This window comes from Oncorhynchus mykiss, chromosome 1 (genome assembly GCF_013265735.2).
Source record: "Oncorhynchus mykiss isolate Arlee chromosome 1, USDA_OmykA_1.1, whole genome shotgun sequence".
NCBI classification, from domain to species: Eukaryota; Metazoa; Chordata; class Actinopteri; order Salmoniformes; family Salmonidae; genus Oncorhynchus; species Oncorhynchus mykiss.
The window spans coordinates 11,915,531-11,938,167 of record NC_048565.1 but is presented as its reverse complement, the minus strand read 5'-3'; the positions used below and the strand labels follow the sequence as shown (position 1 = coordinate 11,938,167).

General features: G+C 45.2%; 1 protein-coding gene across 1 annotated transcript in view; it reads right to left on the bottom strand.

Annotated features, from left to right (window-relative positions):
* LOC110534688 (prolyl 3-hydroxylase 2) overlaps positions 1–15,592 on the bottom strand; it is a 102,501-nt gene extending 86,909 nt beyond the window's left edge. The window contains exon 1 of the mRNA XM_021619656.2: positions 14,940–15,592. Within this exon, the coding sequence (XP_021475331.1) occupies positions 14,940–15,359 (420 nt within the window). The 5' untranslated portion in view covers positions 15,360–15,592. The remainder of the gene's footprint in view (positions 1–14,939) is intronic.
* Between the last annotated feature and the right edge of the window lie 7,045 nt (positions 15,593–22,637).

Below are 22,637 nucleotides of genomic sequence, written 5' to 3'. Positions count from 1 at the left end.
ATGCATATTCTTGATACCATTTGAAAGGAAACACTTTGGAGTTTGTGGAAATGTGAAAGGAATGTAGGAGAATATAACACATTAGATCTGGTAAAAAGATAATACAAAGAAAAAAATACATTTTTTTGTATTGTTTTTGTACCATCATATTTGAAATGTAAGAGAAAGGCCATCATGTATTATTCCAGCCCAGATGCAATTTAGATATTGGCCACTACATGGCAGCAGTGTATGTGCAAAGTTTTAGTCTGATCCAATGAACCATTGCATTTCTATTCAAAATGTTGTATCAAGACTGCTCAAATGTGCCTAATTTGTTAATTAATAACTTTTCATGTTCAAAACTGTGCACTCTCCACAAGCAATAGCATGGTTTTATTTCACTGTAATAGCTACTGAAAATTGGACAGTGCAGTTAGATTAACAAGAATTTAAGCTTTCTGCCAATATCAGAAATGTCTATGTTCTGGGAAATGTTATTGTTACTTACAACCTCATGCTAAACGCATTAGCTCAACCATCCCGCAGGGGACCCACCAATCCTGAAGTTCATTTAACTGTACTAGAATTATTATAAGGCCGCTAAAATGTTAAATATCAGTTATCGGTATCGTTTTTGTTGGGCAAGGAAAATATTGTAATATCGGTGCACATTTGGCAGTGGTCTGACAAGAAGGATGGACGTCTGGCAGTGGTCTGACAAGAAGGATGGACGTCTGGCAGTGGTCTGGCAAGAAGGATGGACGTCTGGCAGTGGTCTGGCAAGAAGGATGGACGTCTGGCAGTGGTCTGACAAGAAGGATGGACGTCTGGCAGTGGTCTGACAAGAAGGATGGACGTCTGGCAGTGGTCTGACAAGAAGGATGGACGTCTGGCAGTGGTCTGACAAGAAGGATGGACGTCTGGCAGTGATCTGACAAGAAGGATGAACGTCTGGCAGTGATCTGACAAGAAGGATGGACGTCTGGCAGTGATCTGACAAGAAGGATGGACGTCTGGCAGTGATCTGACAAGAAGGATGGACGTCTGGCAGTGATCTGACAAGAAGGATGGACGTCTGGCAGTGATCTGACAAGAAGGATGGACGTCTGGCAGTGATCTGACAAGAAGGATGGACGTCTGGCAGTGATCTGACAAGAAGGATGGACGTCTGGCAGTGATCTGACAAGAAGGATGGACGTCTGGCAGTGATCTGGCAAGAAGGATGGACGTCTGGCAGTGATCTGGCAAGAAGGATGGACGTCTGGCAGTGATCTGGCAAGAAGGATGGACGTCTGGCAGTGATCTGGCAAGAAGGATGGACGTCTGGCAGTGATCTGACAAGAAGGATGGACGTCTGGCAGTGATCTGACAAGAAGGATGGACGTCTGGCAGTGATCTGACAAGAAGGATGGACGTCTGGCAGTGATCTGACAAGAAGGATGGACGTCTGGACAAATTCTGAGCCGTGGAGATTAAGGTTGTCTTTTCATGGTGTGTTATAAAGAGCTCCATATCAAGAGTCCAGCCCAGCTTTTCAAAACAGATTGGCCTTTAGTTTGTACTCTATCCCCCCTCTCTCTTTCCCCCTCTCTCACACACCACACAGACACACAGTCATATAAACACATGTGTTTGTTATACAGCCTCTCTGAAACTCGGGTCTAGAGTTGATGACAGCATAGAGACCGTGGGTAAACAATGAACACCTCTAATTGAATTTCACAGGAAACAACCTCATAGCCTCGGGATTGACGAGTGAGAGCGACTGCACCTCTGACTCACATGTTTTTCACATCATATAGAAACTTGAAGATGCATTAACTGTTTAAGTCTTCTCAGCATTAGGGTTGTAAAACTCTGGTAACTTTTCCAAAATCCCCAGGTTTTCCAGAAATACCCATTAGAATATTAGCAAGATATCCGGAATCTTTAAAACAGGATTCCTGGAAAGGGAAGTTACCTGAATTGTTCAACCCTATTCATCACATGAGACATTGAAGGAGACATGCAACATGCCTCCAGCCTGCCATTTCAAAAGGCCTTAAACAATACTAACATAGCTGCCACATTGGACTCATGCATCAGAAAGTAGATGTCATCCAACATCGCTACTACATTTGTCCCACTGTCTGATTGGACATGGCGTGCACAACACAGGCCCCAGATCAGCTCCTGCAGTGTGGTTGTGTTGATTGAATCCCAGTGGGTAATCAGAGACATATGGGTCTGCTCTGACATATGAGGACCAGGCCACTGCTATACTATCCCAGCCACATATCAAAGCTACTCAATTATTTGTTTCTACAGAGGACAACAGTCAAATTTAACCAATGACTGTACACATGAATGGACAAAGCCATCAATCATGTGACACAATTCATTCCTATGTGAAGACTCACATTTCAAGCCAAGGAAGTCTGTTAAGATGGTGTCTTGTGTGGGAAATTTATGTAGACATAACATGTAGCGTGAGCTACTCCAGGAAGTGACGTTGCAGGCTAACTCAGTGCTGCCCCCTCTCATTGAGTATCTCAACTTAAAGGCCTACAGGGTACTGCAGGCTGCCATTGAGTGACGCAGTAATCTAAGTCACTGCATCTCAGTGTAAAATGTGTCACTGCATCTCAGTGTAAGAGGTGTCACTGCAGTCCCTGGTTTGAATCCAGGCTGCATCACAACTGGCCGTGATTGGGAGTCCCATAGGGTGGGGCACAATGGGCCCGGGTTCGGCCGTGGTAGGCCGTCATTGTAAATAAGAATGTTCTTATTACAATAAGCCCTTTTAAAAATGTTTTATTAGCAACTGAATGATCCTTATAACTTCTGTGTGTGATTTTAAAATAATCAGTTATAGGAGATACAACTGGTGTAACAGAAGTAATTATTGGTATCATGATTGTTTATTGTTTATTTTTTATTAAACACTAAGATTGGAAAATGGCAATTCACTATAATGGAAGATCCTGTTTTTTGCCAACAATGCCTGCAGTACCACCAATGCCTTGAACTTCGTGGCTTCAATGTTAGGGGGTAGTCGTCCTCCCTGAGTTTAACTCAATTCACTAGAAAAGAGTTCAATTCATCGCATGAATGTGCAGCACACAGAGTACAAGCTAGCTAGACTAATCTCCTCAGATGTACAATTAAGCAATGGTCCAGGCTTCACAGAAGATAACATCTAGATTTATTTGAAAAAATAAAAAGACGAGGACAATTTCAAAGTCCTTTTCCTCCAAATATTTAAAAATAGAGTGTACTTCCTGCCCCCATGACCTCGATAGCGCCCACCCTAAACACATCAGCTCTCCAGAACTTCCAGGAAATACTGCACAGGGGAGAGAAGCAACATGAGAACCTAGCTGAATTTATAGCACATGGCCAGGCAGAATTAGCTACAGTATAGACTGATGTAAGATCCCTCAGCAAACTGTGAGAATGTCCCTTTCCATGTGGAAACTTCTCAGACAAGGGCTTAGTCAATGCTAAAATGGACTCTTTCTTAAATCAAGAACATAAGAACACAATATCAGTCAATGTCATCTTAGTCAAAACCCCAAACTGGTGATGACTAACTCTGTCCTGCCATTAGTGTACACTACCCAGTGTACACAACCCCCTTCTCATTTCTCCCCACTGTGACAGACTGGACAGTGAGACACACCCAGGAAGAATCCACCACAGTTAGTCTTTCCCCTCGTCATCTGAATCCTCCCCAACCCTAACCCAGCGCTCTCCCTCTACACCTCTCCCTCTACAGCGCCCCCTCTACAGCGCTGCTCCCTCTACAGCGCCACCTCTACAGCGCCACCTCTACAGCGCCACCTCTACAGCGCCACCTCTACAGCGCTCCCTCTACACCTCTCCACCTCTCCCTCTCCACCTCTCCAGCGCTCCCTCTACACCTCTCCCTCTACAGCGCTCCCTCTACACCTCTCCACCTCTCCCTCTACAGCGCTCCCTCTACACCTCTACAGCGCTCCCTCTACAGCGCTCCCTCTACATCTCTACACCTTTCCCTCTACAGCGCTCCCTCTACAGCGCTCCCTCTACAGCGCTCCCTCTACAGCGCTCCCTCTACAGCGCTCCCTCTACAGCGCTCCCTCTACAGTGCTCCCTCTACACCTCTCCCTCTACAGTGCTCCCTCTACAGTGCTCCCTCTACAGTGCTCCCTCTACAGTGCTCCCTCTACAGTGCTCCCTCTACACCTCTCCCTCTACAGTGCTCCCTCTACACCTCTCCCTCTACAGTGCTCCCTCTACACCTCTCCCTCTACAGTGCTCCCTCTACACCTCTCCCTCTACAGTGCTCCCTCTACACCTCTCCCTCTACAGCGCTCCCTCTACACCTCTCCCTCTACAGTGCTCCCTCTACACCTCTCCAGCGCTCCCTCTACACCTCTCCCTCAAAGCCCATAGTGTAGTTCTGTGGGATTAACAGTAACTGGATTAACAGTAAACGGTCAGTTCCATAGACAAATGGCCCTTTGGTCTCTCTGGATGTGCTGTCTGGCCTCACAGCAGTCTACCCTCACAAAGCTGTCGAAGTTTCACTTCCCAGATACTTCATTCAGAACGGATAAGAGGGAAGGTCCCACAGCTGATCTAAACCTACATCATATAGTCACATTAGTTAAGTTTAACAGACGCTGAGCATGGCAAGAGACTTCACCTTTTTCCATAGACAGGATCCTTCCCAAGGTTACACTCAAGTTCATCCCCTCACAGGCCACACAAGAAATCACATCACATATTTACACACACACACACACACACACACACACACACACACACACACACACACACACACACACACACACACACACACACACACACACACACACACACACACACACACACACACACACACACACACACACACACACACACACACACACACACACACACACACACACACAAAATGGAGAATACAGGAACCACTAAACTCTCACTTCAATGCCAAACCCGGAGCCCTCCACACAAACTGATGAACGCCTCTTTAATGAAAACAAGAATAAGTAAGAGAAACCCTCCACTTTGGTCGCCGGCTGGTTAGAACAGGCTACTGCTCCCTGCCATGACGAGGGATGTTGTGCTCCTCCAATACATTACACATGATTAGGAATGCACTGTGGGTCATTATGCCCAATTCCCAGGTTGATCTAAAGCAAGGAGCTGGAACCAATATCAAACAAACAGCAGAAGCACCTGTCCTGCCTTTAGTGTACACTACCCAGTATACACTACCCCTGCTCCTGGATGCAGAAATGAGTGCATGGACAACCAACTTGTCTCTGTGGATTGATTAAGGCTTTACAATTATGTCAACACAGTTGAGAATGTCACTTCCTGGCCAGGTTTCTCTCTTCTCTCTCTCTCTGCAGCCTCATCTCCCGTCACAAACACTGCAGTCTTCTAGGCAGTGCTTCCCAGCGTCTTCCCTCCTTTCCCCCAGCCTTCTGATTGTTAAATGAGGTAGAGAGCATTAGTGTGATGCTGTAACACAGAACAGTTCAATAGGGAGAGTGCGCCCACATTCCTGCTGTGCTGGTATCCGCTCAGAGGCAGTCATGCAGACAGTCTTTGGCCGTGCCCAGTGCCACCCATCATCACCGTGGGCACAGTGCAGTAAGTTAGTAAAGGCACGCTTCAGAGTCAACCAATCAGCGGTGGATTCAGGAGTGACACACATGCAGAAATTAATGTGCACTGCTACTAGCGAGGAAAGCTAGCAATGACATGCTAGCTGTTCCCGTAGACTTCCAGTCATCGATCCAACGATTATCCATTTAAAAGTGCGGTGGGCCACCGCTAATAAATGCATATAGGAAAAACCCTGCATTGCTCCGGGTCCTTAACCTGTGGGCTAGAGCTGACTCTCAACACAGGAATGTGGAGACGAAGGTTGTGCTCTGGCTCTTTCACCATGCATCTTCCCTGTCTAAGCTCCTATCCTTCATCAGTGAGTAATATCCCTTATCAACAGGTTCCAGAGATAAATTCTCTCTATCCTGGGGTCACCATGACACCGCCATTATAGGATGGATTTCTGTTTGATGTAAATAATATTCAGTCCCTCGACCCCTTCCTCCTTCTCAGCTCTTAAGTCCTCTTCAATTATCAGCAACAGAGGACAACACCAGGATCTGCTCTCCCCATGCCAGATACTGCTCCAGAACATTGTGTAATAGAAATGTGGGGGAGATATTTTTCCACTCGAAAAACCCCAGTTTCCAACTCCAACCTTCCTAGCTGGGCTTCCATTCGATGTGGGGATCCCTCCTAGCTGGGCTTCCATTCGATGTGGGGATCCCTCCTAGCTGGGCTTCCATTCGATGTGGGGATCCCTCCTAGCTGGGCTTCCATTCGATGTGGGGATCCCTCCTAGCTGGGCTTCCATTCGATGTGGGGATCCCTCCTAGCTGGGCTTCCATTCGATGTGGGGATCCCTCCTAGCTGGGCTTCCATTCGATGTGGGGATCCCTCCTAGCTGGGCTTCCATTCGATGTGGGGATCCCTCCTAGCTGGGCTTCCATTCGATGTGGGGATCCCTCCTAGCTGGGCTTCCATTCGATGTGGGGATCCCTCCTAGCTGGGCTTCCATTCGATGTGGGGATCCCTCCTAGCTGGGCTTCCATTCGATGTGGGGATCCCTCCTAGCTGGGCTTCCATTCGATGTGGGGATCCCTCCTAGCTGGGCTTCCATTCGGTGTGGGGATCCCTCCTAGCTGGGCTTCCATTCGATGTGGGGATCCCTCCTAGCTGGGCTTCCATTCGATGTGGGGATCCCTCCTAGCTGGGCTTCCATTCGATGTGGGGATCCCTCCTAGCTGGGCTTCCATTCGATGTGGGGATCCCTCCTAGCTGGGCTTCCATTCGATGTGGGGATCCCTCCTAGCTGGGCTTCCATTCGATGTGGGGATCCCTCCTAGCTGGGGATCCATTCGGTGTGGGGATCCCTCCTAGCTGGGGATCCATTCGGTGTGGGGATCCCCCTAACTGGGGTTCTACTCCCTTTCCTTCTCTTCTTGGCTGGTTGGCTAATTGGATCAGTGTGACGACAACGCATTCAAGGAGGCAGATGCCACGATGATCACTACACTGTTGCGTAGTGGAAAATGAGTCCTAGTAATTGGTTAAGGTCACCCCCCCCCCCCCCCCCCCCCCCCCCCAGGTCCACATAAGTCCTGCCCACGTTTTCATCTCAGAGATCCATGTAGGAGAGGGTTGGAGCTGATCAACAACAGGTAGCCTGCTGAGTGGATATCAAACCATCATTCACAGTGGAGAAACAAGTACCTGAATTGCTCATGTGTGTAGAGCCTTGAGCGAAAACTGGTGAAAAACGTGGCACTCCGGAGAGAGAGGTTTCATGTTTTATTACACATATGTACGGGATACACCGTCAAACAAAATGCTTACTGGCAGGTTCCTTCTCGACAATGCAACAATAAAAGACACAAAGTAAACACTGTGGAACACTGTGGCTTCAAGAACAGCAGGATCCAGACAGTATGGTGACCTAGGGGGGGGGGGTTCCCAAACAAAGTGACAATAGGAAATCAGTTTATCCACAATGAGATACATAGCAACGTGCAGTCCAATGTGTCATATGGTGGGCCAGATGGAATTTGCAAAGGCAGACTGTCCTCATGTGTCATATAACTTCATGAATTAATTATAAATCAAACAGTTGGGCCATCTGGCCCTATTTAGAGCTGTAAATAACCTCTGACCCTAGCCAAATCCCAAATAAATACAGATGTTTAAGTGATTAAATTTCCTTCGTTCCTTTGTCTCTATAAATGTGTTGCGGTTAATTGGCAATAAATGGTGAACAATAACGCAATAACTTTCCTAGCCACAAACAAAACTTCAAAACATGGGCATGGGAAACAAGTCACTAAAGAGAGACATCCCCCCCCCCCAAAACAGCACCTACAGGGCCTATATGGACAGAATGTGGTTAGAATCTTTGGTTCACAACAGTTCACACATCCCTCAGTGGCCTACCGGTCACCCTCCCCAGGATGTTGGAGATAAGCAACATAGCCTAGGAGCCGATGAGACTAGGTCCTGGGAGTCCAGGGCCCGCTGAGGGCTTTTGATCCTGCTGTGGCTTTAGGATGTGGAGCCAGCTCTGGCCAACCACCAGCTACTACTGGGGGCTACCTAGGGCAGAACAAGAGTCTCCCTTTACCTCCTGCACAAGCCTGGCATGTCTCTCCTTTTAGTAAAGCAAACAACTGGAAAACACAATATTTACCTGGCTAAATGGTTGGAGAATTGGGACACGCACCAGTCAGACTAGAGTAGAACAGTTGGCGTGTCTGTGTTGGTGTCTGTGGGCCCTTCTGCTGCCAGGCCCGAAAGGGGCCATTATGCCAGAGAGCCGGTCCAGTGGTGAGTGTGCGAGGCTGGAATGTTAAATAGTGGAGGAATGTTGTCTATTTTCACAAACACCCGCGTGCACGTGCCCCTGACTCGACAACGCGCACGACCCCGGCTCGACAACGCGCACGCCCCCGCTCGAGAACGCGCACGCCCCCGGCTCAACAACACCCACACGCCCCTGGCTCGACAACACCACGGACGCGAACGCGCCCCCAGCTCGACAACACCGCGAACACGCCCCTAGCTCGACAACACCGCGAACACGCCCCCGGCTCGACAACACCGCGAACGCGCCCCCAGCTCGACAACACCGCGAACACGCCCCCGGCTCGACAACACCGCGAACGTGCCTCCGGCTCGACAACACCGCGAACACGGAGCCAGCTCGACACACACTCACAGAGCCTGCTCTTATCGATAAAGTCGTATTAGGCCAGCCAATAGGAATGCCTCAGATCTACCTTTGTACCTCAAGGCCTTGATATGTCACATTTTAGCCAGTTCATAAAGACATCAACACGCTGGGAGACATGCAGAGACATGTGGAGGAGGCTATCGAGAAAACAGCCATTTTAAATGTTTAATTTTACCCCGTTTTATCCCCAATTTCGTGGTGTCCAATTGTTGTAGTAGCTACTATCTTGTCTCATCGCTACAACTCCCGTACGGGCTCGGGAGAGACAAAGGTTAAAAGTCATGCGTCCTCCGATACACAACCCAACCAAGCCGCACTGCTTCTTAACACAGCGCGCATCCAACCCGGAAGCCAGCCGCACCAATGTGTCAGAGGAAACACCGTGCACCTGGCAACCTTGGTTAGCGCGCACTGTGCCCGGCCCGCCACAGGAGTCACTGGTGCGCAATGATACAAGGATATCCCTACTGGCCAACCCTTCCCTAACCCGGACGACGCTAGGCCAATTGTGCGTCGCCCCACGGACCTCCTGGTCGCGGCCGGTTACGACAGAGCCTGGGCGCGAACCCAGAGTCTCTGGTGGCACAGCTGGCGCTGCAGTACAGTGCCCTTTAACCACTGCGCCACCCGGGAGGCCCTTGAGCCTATTATTCTGCTTGAAAATATCATAATACATTTCCCTTTGAGCACAGATTTATAGGGCTGGGACAACGCCATACAGTACATGACCTAAACATGCCCCCTATTATGATGATGATGATTATTACTATAATACACTGAGTAGATAAAACATTGCTCTTTCCATGAAACACCTGCTCTTTCCATGACAGACTGACCACATGAATGCTATGATCCCTTGTTGATATCACTTGTTAAATCCACTTCAAATCAGTGTAGATGAAGGGGAGGAGACAGGGTAAAGAATGATTTTTAAGCCTTGAGACAATTGTCTTGAGACAATTGAGATGTGGATTGTGTATGTGTGCCATTCAGAGGGTCAATGGGCAAGACAGAAGAGTTAAATGCCTAACTGGGTATGGTAGTAGGTGCCAGGAACTGAGTGTCAAGAACGGCAACACTGCTGGGTTTTTCACGCTCAACAGTTTCCTGTGTATCAAAAATGGTCCACCACCCAAAGGACATACAGCTAACTTAACACAACTGTGGGAAGCATTGGAGTCAACATGGACCAGCATCCCTGTGGAACACTTTTGACAGTTTGTAAAGTCCATGCCCTGATGAATTGAGGCTCTTCTGAGGGCAAAGGGGGTGAAACTCAATATTAGGAAGGTGTTCCTAAAGTTTTGTACACTCAGTGTAGATCTTAACACTAGAACCGCTGGGTCTTGACGGACCACTCCCCACCCCCCCTTCAAGCTAATGAGCAGTCATTCTGACTGTCACGTTCTAACAGCTGAATTTAATTGAGCTGTTATCCCTTTTCCTAACAGTTGACACAATTTTGGTAACTTTCACTTACTTGACACTTGACATACTTTTGTTTGGTTTGTTGTGCGTAATCGTCTCCGGTTTTCTCTTTATCGTGTTCCTGTCATCTTGTCATTCTTCAGCACTGTTGTGCTGTACCATGGCTGTGCAGGTGCCTTATTTGGTGCAGAGGGAGGGAGCTCCTGTATTTGTTCATGGGGCCGGCCAGACTTGTTTTCTTTGCAAGCAACTTGTTCGCCATTGACAGTGAAGTGAAGAAATTGTCCATGGTGACATTAAAGTTCAACAAGCCTCACCACCACATTCTCAGACACTTGCTCACCCGCTGCCCAATGTGGATATTTTCCCAGATATTGAAAGCTGTTCAGCATGTATAATCACGCACGCTGTCACTGTGTAGCCTTCTCCCAGTAGGTCAGAGTAAACTACTGCTTTTATTAGGTGGACTGATATCGGGTACATACCCCTTTAAGATTAGAATGGATCAATATAATAAATGGCCAGACCTTTTCTTCATTCACAATTGGGGATTGCACAATTATTCATTGTTCGCTTCATTAACTCGCCCATTCTACCCCATCATACTTTTTTTAATGTATTTAATCTGCTGTTATATGTGTGAAATTTGTTTCGGGAATACTTTAGGTTCAGTTGAGGCAATTATCAGGGTGATTATCAGATGCACTTTTAACAGTCAGAAGAAGGAGCAGGCCCTACTGTCAGAAGAAGGAGCAGGCCCTACTGTCGGAAGAAGGAGCAGGCCCTACTGTCGGAAGGAGGAGCAGGCCCTACTGTCGGAAGGAGGAGCAGGCCCTACTGTCGGAAGGAGGAGCAGGCCCTACTGTCGGAAGGAGGAGCAGGCCCTACTGTCGGAAGGAGGAGCAGGCCCTACTGTCGGAAGGAGGAGCAGGCCCTACTGTCGGAAGGAGGAGCAGGCCCTACTGTCAGAAGGAGGAGCAGGCCCTACTGTCAGAAGGAGGAGCAGGCCCTACTGTCAGAAGGAGGAGCAGGCCCTACTGTCAGAAGGAGGAGCAGGCCCTACTGTCAGAAGGAGGAGCAGGCCCTACTGTCAGAAGGAGGAGCAGGCCCTACTGTCAGAAGGAGGAGCAGGCCCTACTGTCAGAAGGAGGAGCAGGCCCTACTGTCAGAAGGAGGAGCAGGCCCTACTGTCAGAAGGAGGAGCAGGCCCTACTGTCAGAAGGAGGAGCAGGCCCTACTGTCAGAAGGAGGAGCAGGCCCTACTGTCAGAAGGAGGAGCAGGCCCTACTGTCAGAAGAAGGAGCAGGCCCTACTGTCAGAAGAAGGAGCAGGCCCTACTGTCAGAAGAAGGAGCAGGCCCTACTGTCAGAAGAAGGAGCAGGCCCTACTGTCAGAAGAAGGAGCAGGCCCTACTGTCAGAAGAAGGAGCAGGCCCTACTGTCAGAAGGAGGAGCAGGCCCTACTGTCAGAAGGAGGAGCAGGCCCTACTGTCAGAAGGAGGAGCAGGCCCTACTGTCAGAAGGAGGAGCAGGCCCTACTGTCAGAAGGAGGAGCAGGCCCTACTGTCAGAAGAAGGAGCAGGCCCTACTGTCAGAAGGAGGAGCAGGCCCTACTGTCAGAAGGAGGAGCAGGCCCTACTGTCAGAAGGAGGAGCAGGCCCTACTGTCAGAAGGAGGAGCAGGCCCTACTGTCAGAAGGAGGAGCAGGCCCTACTGTCAGAAGGAGGACCAACGGTGGAAAAACATTTTAAAAAGTGACATGCCCTCATAAAACTGGTTATAACGCCACTCCAGTTCTGTTTGTGATATTAAGATTCTAACAAGCACAGTGTGTTATGTAGACTTACAGTGCCTTGCGAAAGTATTCGGCCCCCTTGAACTTTGCGACCTTTTGCCACATTTCAGGCTTCAAACATAAAGATATAAAACTGTATTTTTTTGTGAAGAATCAACAACAAGTGGGACACAATCATGAAGCGGAACGACATTTATTGGATATTTCAAACTTTTTTAACAAATCAAAAACTGAAAAATTGGGCGTGCAAAATTATTCAGCCCCTTTACTTTCAGTGCAGCAAACTCTCTCCAGAAGTTCAGTGAGGATCTCTGAATGATCCAATGTTGACCTAAATGACTAATGGTGATAAATACAATCCACCTGTGGGTAATCAAGTCTCCGTATAAATGCACCTGCACTGTGATAGTCTCAGAGGTCCGTTAAAAGCGCAGAGAGCATCATGAAGAACAAGGAACACACCAGGCAGGTCCGAGATACTCTTGTGAAGAAGTTTAAAGCCGGATTTGGATACAAAAAGATTTCCCAAGCTTTAAACATCCCAAGGAGCACTGTGCAAGCGATAATATTGAAATGGAAGGAGTATCAGACCACTGCAAATCTACCAAGACCTGGCCGTCCCTCTAAACTTTCAGCTCATACAAGGAGAAGACTGATCAGAGATGCAGCCAAGAGGCCCATGATCACTCTGGATGAACTGCAGAGATCTACAGCTGAGGTGGGAGACTCTGTCCATACGACAACAATCAGTTGTATATTGCACAAATCTGGCCTTTATGGAAGAGTGGCAAGAAGAAAGCCATTTCTTAAAGATATCCATAAAAAGTGTTGTTTAAAGTTTGCCACAAGCCACCTGGGAGACACACCAAACATGTGGAAGAAGGTGCTCTGGTCAGATGAAACCAAAATTGAACTTTTTGGCAACAATGCAAAACGTTATGTTTGGCGTAAAAGCAACACAGCTCATCACCCTGAACACACCATACCCACTGTCAAACATGGTGGTGGCAGCATCATGGTTTGGGCCTGCTTTTCTTCAGCAGGGACAGGGAAGATGGTTAAAATTGATGGGAAGATGAATGGAGCCAAATACAGGACCATTCTGGAAGAAAACCTGATGGAGTCTGCAAAAGACCTGAGACTGAGACGGAGATTTGTCTTCCAACAAGACAATGATCCAAAACATGATGCAAAATCTACAATGGAATGGTTCAAAAATAAACATATCCAGGTGTTAGAATGGCCAAGTCAAAGTCCAGACCTGAATCCAATCGAGAATCTGTGGAAAGAACTGAAAACTGCTGTTCACAAATGCTCTCCATCCAACCTCACTGAGCTCGAGCTGTTTTGCAAGGAGGAATGGGAAAAAATGTCAGTCTCTCGATGTGCAAAACTGATAGAGACATACCCCAAGCGACTTACAGCTGTAATCGCAGCAAAAGGTGGCGCTACAAAGTATTAACTTAAGGGGGCTGAATAATTTTGCACGCCCAATTTTTCAGTTTTTGATTTGTTAAAAAAGTTTGAAATATCCAATAAATGTCGTTCCACTTCATGATTGTGTCCCACTTGTTGTTGATTCTTCACAAAAAAATACAGTTTTATATCTTTATGTTTGAAGCCTGAAATATGGCAAAAGGTCGCAAAGTTCAAGGGGGCCGAATACTTTCGCAAGGCACTGTATATAGGACAAGTCAATGAAGTAAGGGGGCTTGACTTTTTAAATGGCAGAGTAATAACAACTATAAAATCATGACCAGTGAAAATGACTGCTTTAGCGGTTCTAGTGTTAAAGAGGGGAGGTGAGCGGTGAACGGGGCACTTGAGATTTCTTCACAGTTCATATAGATCTTGATCAAATAGATGTGATGTTGTTGGCGCTTTAGAGATGGGAATAATTCACTATTTTTGAAATGTTGTTAGGCAGGCATATACATGTTTGTGTTTTTAGACAGTCCAATGTCAAATCTGGATTTGAGGGGCACCACCATGTAATCCAGGCTGTATCACATCAGGCCGTGATTGGGAGTCCCATAGGGCAGCAAACAATTGGCCCAGGGTCGTTGGGGTTTGGCCAGGGTAGGTGTCATTGTAAATAAGAATTTGTTCTTAACCAACTTGCCTAGTTAAATAAATACAAAAATAAGTAATCAGATACCAGTGTAGTAGTGTCTGTGTAATGGGCTGGTTGGTTGTCGAGGAGTAACTGGCAGCCAAAGCAAACACATACACACACTTCTGTGGCTGCTGCCAGCTGTTGGCATGACACCGGCACACCATCAGGCCATAAAAAAAAGGAACCGTGAAATTCTCTGATGGAGAACAAGTTCACCGATGTGTGTACCTGTTTCGATTCAATGGCAGAGGTATTGTCTGGAAAACGTTATGAATGAATGCAGGGAGAGACCTAGTGGGGGAGGTGCTGTCACAATTCCATAACCTGAGGTGTGTGTAGGCCTACTATGGATGTGCATGCGTGTGTGAGAAAGTCGTGCTAGCTTTAGAGAAATAGTACGTTTTGTGAAGATGCTTCATATAACTGACGGAAATTACCCTCTCAGTGTCGGACCTGTGCTACTATAGCCCGTTGTGTTATATTTACGCTAGTAATTGGAGACAGTAGGAATGGGGAAAGACAAAGTTTCACTCAAGTCCCCTAAATGATTTGCAACAAAACTGATACAGTAGGCTATATCAGATATAGTTGAGCGTAACAGTGTGTCTTTTCTCCCGCAACAGCTCACCGGGTAGAGACGGCGTCACGTTGCTCAGCAGCAGCAACAGCTGGGTGAGAATACAGCTGCGCAAGAGCTTATTGCAGTGGCCTGTGTAGGACACCGAATGATGCACTGTAGCCTAATAAAGATGACTAATATAATAAATAACTACATCAAAAGTTGTTGGTGAGATTTACTAAAAAATATTTTACCTTCTGATAAGCCAACTGAAGATAGTTGTACGGGATTCGTCTGTGGAAATCCTGGATGACATCCTCGCTGATTTTGTGCATGGACTGTGTTCCAACTTTTTCCTCAATGCACTCGTTCTGACAATAGGATCTTCGGAGAACCACGTCAAAGAACTGCAGGTCCATGGAGGCGGAATCAAACGGGTGCTGGTTCTGGCATCTCAGCCGACATCGGACTTTAGTCTGGCGGACTTCTGCGTAGCTTCTGAGCGCACCCTCCATGTGTCGCACCACATCTTTATAGTCTTTTCTGTAAAATGCTTCGACGGCATTGTTGTATAAAAGGTCGTAGGGCTCCAACGAACCATATGAAGAAGACAACAACAGCGCTTGAAGAGCAATCGACAAGATACTACCAATGGAAAAATGCACAACATCCATCTTCGGCGTTAGTTATCTTTTTCCACGCGCACCAGTTTGCACAAGCTCCTCGGTTTTGTGATAAAATTACCAGGACAGCTTGCGGAGTCCAGATAGAAGATGTGATAGTCACGTGGTAGGCTAAACGTTGAAAAAGGTTTGCTTCCCATTCAATGAGTCTTTTGGCAGATGTTCCGGACGGTAATGGCGGGGCGTAAATGGGACTACTTCAGTCAAGGAAACATTTTCTGTAATGACCCCCCCACTCTCGCCCTACTAACTCCGATTGCGACTGCGATTAAATCAATGGTGACATCTCACTGAGTTCTTACGATATTAGCAGTCATTTGACACAATTGTAAAGGTACTAGACTAAGCTTTATGAATTGCCGGATGGCACTACATGAAATAACTATTTTATCATAGCAACAATCAGCCTAAATCTATAGGCTACTTCACAACAAAAATATATAAATCCTAACTGGATGTAGTCTACTGTTTAGTGTCAACATGTATATCTAGAATATGTACTAGTAACACACGGGATACAGTAACTACTGTTCAGTTTCAGCGTTTTCTAGTACTGTTGGATAAGGCTACGCTACAGGTCTACCTTCTAGTATATATTTTCCTATAAATACACAAGTTTGGCAACACAATGTTAAATGAGACTCTTTTCATTCCCTGTTTTCCTTTAACCGAACATGTTCTGAGATCGAAGAATGGCTAGAGTGGAACAGCGCCACGGTACCTCAGATCTTCTCGAGTAACAAGCTCTGAAAATGTTCAATCACTGTACACTGTCTCCCTCTACTGGTCCCAATACTCTTTCTAGTACTTTCTGCAGAGCTTCTTTACTTGCCCCTATGGCATATACAGGTAAATGCCTAAATAAAACAAGAAAATATATTGAAAGCAGGTGCTTGCACAGGTGTGATTCCTGAGTTAATTAACATCCCATCATGCTTAGGGTCAATAACCAGTTGCCCATTATGTTGGTTACCATGGCTAGAAGAAGATATCTCAGTGACTTTGAAAGAGGGGTCTCAAAAGAGCATAGGAGGTTTAAAGGCTTGTGTGTGTGTGTGTGTGTTTCTACCCTTGTGGGTACCATAAGTCCTCATAAGGATAGTAAAACAAGGAAAATTGGGAGACATTTTAGGAAAAATGCTATTTTAGGCTTAGAGGTTAGGTTTAGGGTTACAATTGGGGTTAGGATTAAGGGGTTAAGGTCAGGGTTAGGGTTAGGGAAAATAGGATTTTGGATGGAAATCAATTCCTTGGTCCCTACAAGGATAGCAATACAAAAAAAAGTATCAGTCACCACAACTAAGACCAATTGAACACTTATGGGAGATTCTGGAGTGGTGTCGGAGCGGTGTCGGAGACAGTGTTTTCCACCACCATCAACAAAACACCAAATGATGGAGTTTCTCATAGAAGACTTCCAGACACTTGAAGCTGTTCTGGTGGCTCGTGGTGGTCCAACGCCCTATAAAGACACTTTATGTTGGTGTTTCCTTTATTTTGTGCAGTTACCTGTATATCAGCAATACTTTATTCCAGGGATCATCAACTAGATACAGCCGTGAGCTGATTTTGAAGTGATGATCAGGGGGCCGGACCATAATTACAAATCATTTGTAGATTGCAAATTGACCGCAAGAGGCCCAAACAGACTAAAACATAATCCTTTCAAACCTTGCTTACATTTGTATACGATCACATATACAGTGGGGCAAAAAAGTATTTAGTCAGCCACCAATTGGGCAAGTTCTCCCACTTAAAAAGATGAGAGGCCTGTAATTTTCATCATAGGTACAATTTAACTATGACAGACAAAATGAGAAAAAAAATCCAGAAAATCACATTTTAGGATTTATTTATTTATTTGCAAATAATGGTGGATGGCTCTCACAGACCTGTAACTTCTTCTTCCTCCACTCGTTACCTGTATTAATGGCACCTGTTTGAACTTCTTATCAGTATAAAAGACACCTGTCCACAACCTCAAACAGTCACACGCCAAACTCCAAGACCAAAGAGCTGTCAAATCACCCGCCTGTTGGGGAACCCGGCTTTTTTCCTTTCAACAACAAGATCAGCATACAGTATGAATCAATATTTTGGATGGGGAATAACTATTTGTATACCACAATATGAGCCATATGGATTGTGATATTAACTGTCCCATGATACACCAACTCAACTCAGCAACTCATTAAACCATTGGGGAACATGCAAGTGATCCATCAAATTCTTACTCAATGGATGATTAGTTAACTCATGAATACAATTGCAGCCTTTGTAATTACAGTCCTCGACCTGCCAGCTAACCCAACTGTTGCTGAATGCTGTTATTTTATTTTTTTAACCTTTAACTAGGCAAGTCAGTTAAGAACAAATTCTTATTTTCAATGACGGCCTAGGAACAGTGGGTTAACTGCCTGTTCAGGGGCAGAACGACAGATTTGTACCTTGTCAGCTCGGGGATTTGAACTTGCAACCTTCCGGTTACTAGTCCAACGCTCTAACCACTAGGCTACCCTGCCACCCCAGTAGAGGGCACTCAATGCTTTTAAACAGTGAAAATTATATGGCCCACCACTACGTGAACATCGGTTTAGTAAGCCAGCAATTAGGTCATCTTTGCACAACAGTTAACTTTCTCAGTAGATTACCAATAACTCTGTAGGCACCTCTGTCAATGTAAACATGTGTTTGGCACTGTGGTGAACCATAATGTGTCTAGCCAATACCCTTCAATACAGGTATTATCTGACACTAGATATAATGAGCAACAACAACAAATCGGCAAGGCATCATATTACTCTCCAGTCAAAAATAAATAAATAATTGTTTGGATAACTTTCAAAAGTCGGCAACTCCTCTGAGCTCGGGGGCCGAAAGCATGTTTTGGCAAAGGGATGAGATTTACGATTTTACTATTCCACATTTTGGTGTGCGCCATGGAGACAATCTGTATCTCTCATTAATAATAAACCCCCACACTAGGCTGATATAAATGTGTCCCAAATGGCACCCTATTACCTACATAGTGCACTACTTCAGACCAGAGCCCTATGAGCCCTGGCAAAAGTAGTGCTCTATATACGAAAGGGAATATATACACTACCGTTTAAAAGTGTGGGGTCACCTAGAAATGTCCTTGTTTTTGAAAGAAAAGCGCATCTTTTGTCCATTAAAATAACATCAAATTGATCAGAAACACAGTGTAGACATTGTTAATGTTGTAAATGACTATTGAAGCTGGAAACGGCTGATTTTTTTGTGGAATATCTACATAGGCGTACAGAGGCCCATTACCAGCAACCATCACTCCTGTTTTCCAGTGGCACGTTTTGTTAGCTAATCCATGTTTATAATTTTAAAAGGCTAGTTGATCATTAGAAAACCCTTTTGCAATTATGTTAGCAAAGCTGAAAACTGTTGTGCTAATTAAAAAAGCAATAAAACTGGCCTTCTTTAGACTAGTTGTGAATCTGGAGCATCAGCATGTGTGGGTTCAAATACAGGCTCAAAATGGCCAGAAACAAAGACTTTTTCTGAAACTTGTCAGGCTATTCTTGGTCTCAGAAGTGAAGGCTATTCCATGCGAGAAATTGCCAAGAAACAGAAGATCTCGTACAACGCTGTGTACTGCTCCCATCACAGAACAGCACAAATGGGCTCTAGTTCCTCTCAAGTTCCTCTGTCCAGTGGCTGTGCTCTTTTGCCCATCTTAATATTTTCTATTTATTGGCCAGTCTGAGATATGGATTTTTCTTTGCAACTCTGACTGGAAGGCCATCATCCCGGAGTCACCTCTTCACTGTTGACGTTGAGACTGGTGTTTTGCGGGTACTATTTAATGGAGCTGCCAGTTGAGGACTTGTGAGGCATCTGTTTCTCAAACTAGACACTCTAATGTACTTGCGCTAATGTCCTCTTGCTCAGTTGTGCACCGGGGCCTCCCTCTCCTCTTTCTATTCTGGTTAGAGACAGTTTGCCCTCCTCTGTGAAGTGAGTAGTACACAGCGTTTGCCAAGAAAGTGAATTTTGATGTGGAGAATCTGTTTAAAATGGACTCCAACCAAACACGATGTAATCTTTCTAAGACAGAGCGGGATGCAGTTGAATCACTGTCCAAAAATGAACAGATTGTGGTTAAAAAAAACAGACAAAGGTGGCGATACCGTAGTGTGGAGTAAAGCCAAATATGTGACAGAAACCTACCGTCAATTAGACAATGATGAATTCTACCTTCAACCCTACAGACGACCTAAAAACTGAATTGAAAGGGATCCCCACAGAAGCTAAGGAGAATGGCTACATTTCAGACAATGAGTTCAAATGTCTTTTCAATGGCAGTCTGGCTTCTTTTTATCTTCTTCCAAAGGTGCACAAAAATCTTGAAAACCCCCAGGCAGACCAGTCATTAGCGGTAAGACCAGTCATTAGTGGTAAGACCAGTCATTAGTGGTAAGACCAGTCATTAGTGGTAAGACCAGTCATTAGTGGTAAGACCAGTCATTAGCGGTAAGACCAGTCATTAGCGGTAAGACCAGTCATTTGCAGTAAGACCAGTCATTAGTGGTAAGACCAGTCATTAGTGGTAAGACCAGTCATTAGTGGTAAGACCAGTCATTAGTGGTAAGACCAGTCATTAGCAGACAGACCAGTCATTAGCAGTAAGACCAGTCATTAGTGGTAAGACCAGTCATTAGCAGACAGACCAGTCATTAGCGGTAAGACCAGTCATTAGTGGTAAGACCAGTCATTAGCAGACAGACCAGTCATTAGCAGGCAGACCAGTCATTAGTGGTAAGACCAGTCATTAGCAGACAGACCAGTCATTAGTGGTAAGACCAGTCATTAGCAGACAGACCAGTCATTAGCAGACAGACCAGTCATTAGTGGTAATGAAAGTCTGACAGAACCCATCTCTACGTACATTGATTACTTTATTAAGCCTTTTCTGACGTCACTCCCAGCCTATCTTCAAGATACCACAGATGTGTTGAACAACATTAAGGAGTTGAACAATATAGGTACAGCTTCCTTTTTAGTCACCATGGATGTGGAGTCTCTATACACCACCATTGAGCATGAACAAGGTTTGGCAGCTATGCACCATTTCTTGAGAACCCGACCTGAGACTGAGATGCCTCCTACAGAATTCACTGTCTCAATGACTGAATGGACTCTTAATTATAACATCTTTATCTTTCAGGACCGTATTAAACAGGTTAAAGGATGTGCCATGGGAGCTTCAGCCCTTCCTACGCTGGTTTGTACTTGGGTAAATGACCTCGTTTTGGATCCTTTTAATAACCAGTTCTTTGACCAGATTATATGGTGGGGATTCTATATTGATGATGTTTGCCTGTTCTGGTCTGACTCAGAAGATGAACTTATTTCCTTCCACCAATACCTTAACAACATTAACCCTAACATCAAACTAACTATGGAGTACAGCAAGGGTAACATTCATTTTTTGGACCTCGACATTGGTAAAAATGACAAAGGTTGTTTGCACACATCAATCTTTAGGAAGCCTACAGATGGGAATACCATTCTGAGGGCAGACATCTTCCACCCCAAAAGGCTAAAAGACAATATTACATATGGCCAATTCCAAAGAGTCTGCAGAATTTGTGATCAGGAAACAGACTACAGTGTCAAATCTGCACAATCGCTTCTTGAATCAGTGCTACAGCGTTCAGGTCCTGAAAGATGCAGGTATAAGGGCTGGATTACTTGACAGAGAGAACTTGTTGCGAAGGGGGGTGCCTCGTGATACATCAGAGAGTGTATTTTGTTCCAAGATACAGCACTGAAGCAGAGAACATTAAAATAATAATTAAAAATAATTGGGGAATCATCCAAAGTGATACGCTACTACGCCAAGTCTTTTCTGAGCCACCAGTCATAAGCTTTAAGAGATGTCCTACCTTAAATGACAAATTAGTCCACAGTTATCTTCCGGGTGACTCTTAAAAAACTTGTCTTGACCACAAACCCAAGGGCTCTTTTGAATGTAACCAGTGCAACCATTACAACCATTGCAGTAATATTGCACAGAAGAAGAATTTTGTTGACACAGCTTCCAAATTGGAGTATTACGTCAAGCATTTCATTAACTGTAAAACCACTCATGTCATCTACAGATTGGAATGACCACAATGCAAGGTGTTCTACATTGGAAGGACAAAGAGACGCCTTCAAGACCGCTTAGCGGAACACAAGTACGCCATACGGGTAGGCAATGAAGACTACACCATGGCAAGGCACTACATGTCCTTACACCATGGCAACCCTGCCTCCCTACAAGCTATGGTATTGATCATATTCCGGCCTCTATTAGAAAAGGGGACCGTCTGAAACAGCTAAACCAAAGGGAAAGTTTTTGAATTTACAAACTACAGGCCACTAAATACCCTGATTTAAATTAAGATATGGATTTACAAACTACAGGCCACTAAATACCCTGGTTTAAATGAAGATATGGATTTACAAACTACAGGCCACTAAATACCCTGGTTTAAATGAAGATATGGATTTACAAACTACAGGCCACTAAATACCCTGGTTTAAATGAAGATATGGATTTACACACTACAGGCCACTAAATACCCTGGTTTAAATGAAGATATGGATTTACAAACTACAGGCCACTAAATACCCTGGTTTAAATGAAGATATGGATTTACAAACTACAGGCCACTAAATACCCTGGTTTAAATGAAGATATGGATTTACACACTACAGGCCACTAAATACCCTGGTTTAAATGAAGATATGGATTTACAAACTACAGGCCACTAAATACCCTGGTTTAAATGAAGATATGGATTTACAAACTACAGGCCACTAAATACCCTGGTTTAAATGAAGATATGGATTTACAAACTACAGGCCACTAAATACCCTGGTTTAAATGAAGATATGGATTTACAAACTACAGGCCACTAAATACCCTGGTTTAAATGAAGATATGGATTTACACACTACAGGCCACTAAATACCCTGGTTTAAATGAAGATATGGATTTACAAACTACAGGCCACTAAATACCCTGGTTTAAATGAAGATATGGATTTACAAACTACAGGCCACTAAATACCCTGGTTTAAATGAAGATATGGATTTACAAACTACAGGCCACTAAATACCCTGGTTTAAATGAAGATATGGATTTACAAACTACAGGCTACTAAATACCCTGGTTTAAATGAAGATATGGATTTCTCACCCTTCCTGTAGGGTTGTGATGGGACCATTTTCTGTCATCTAGTG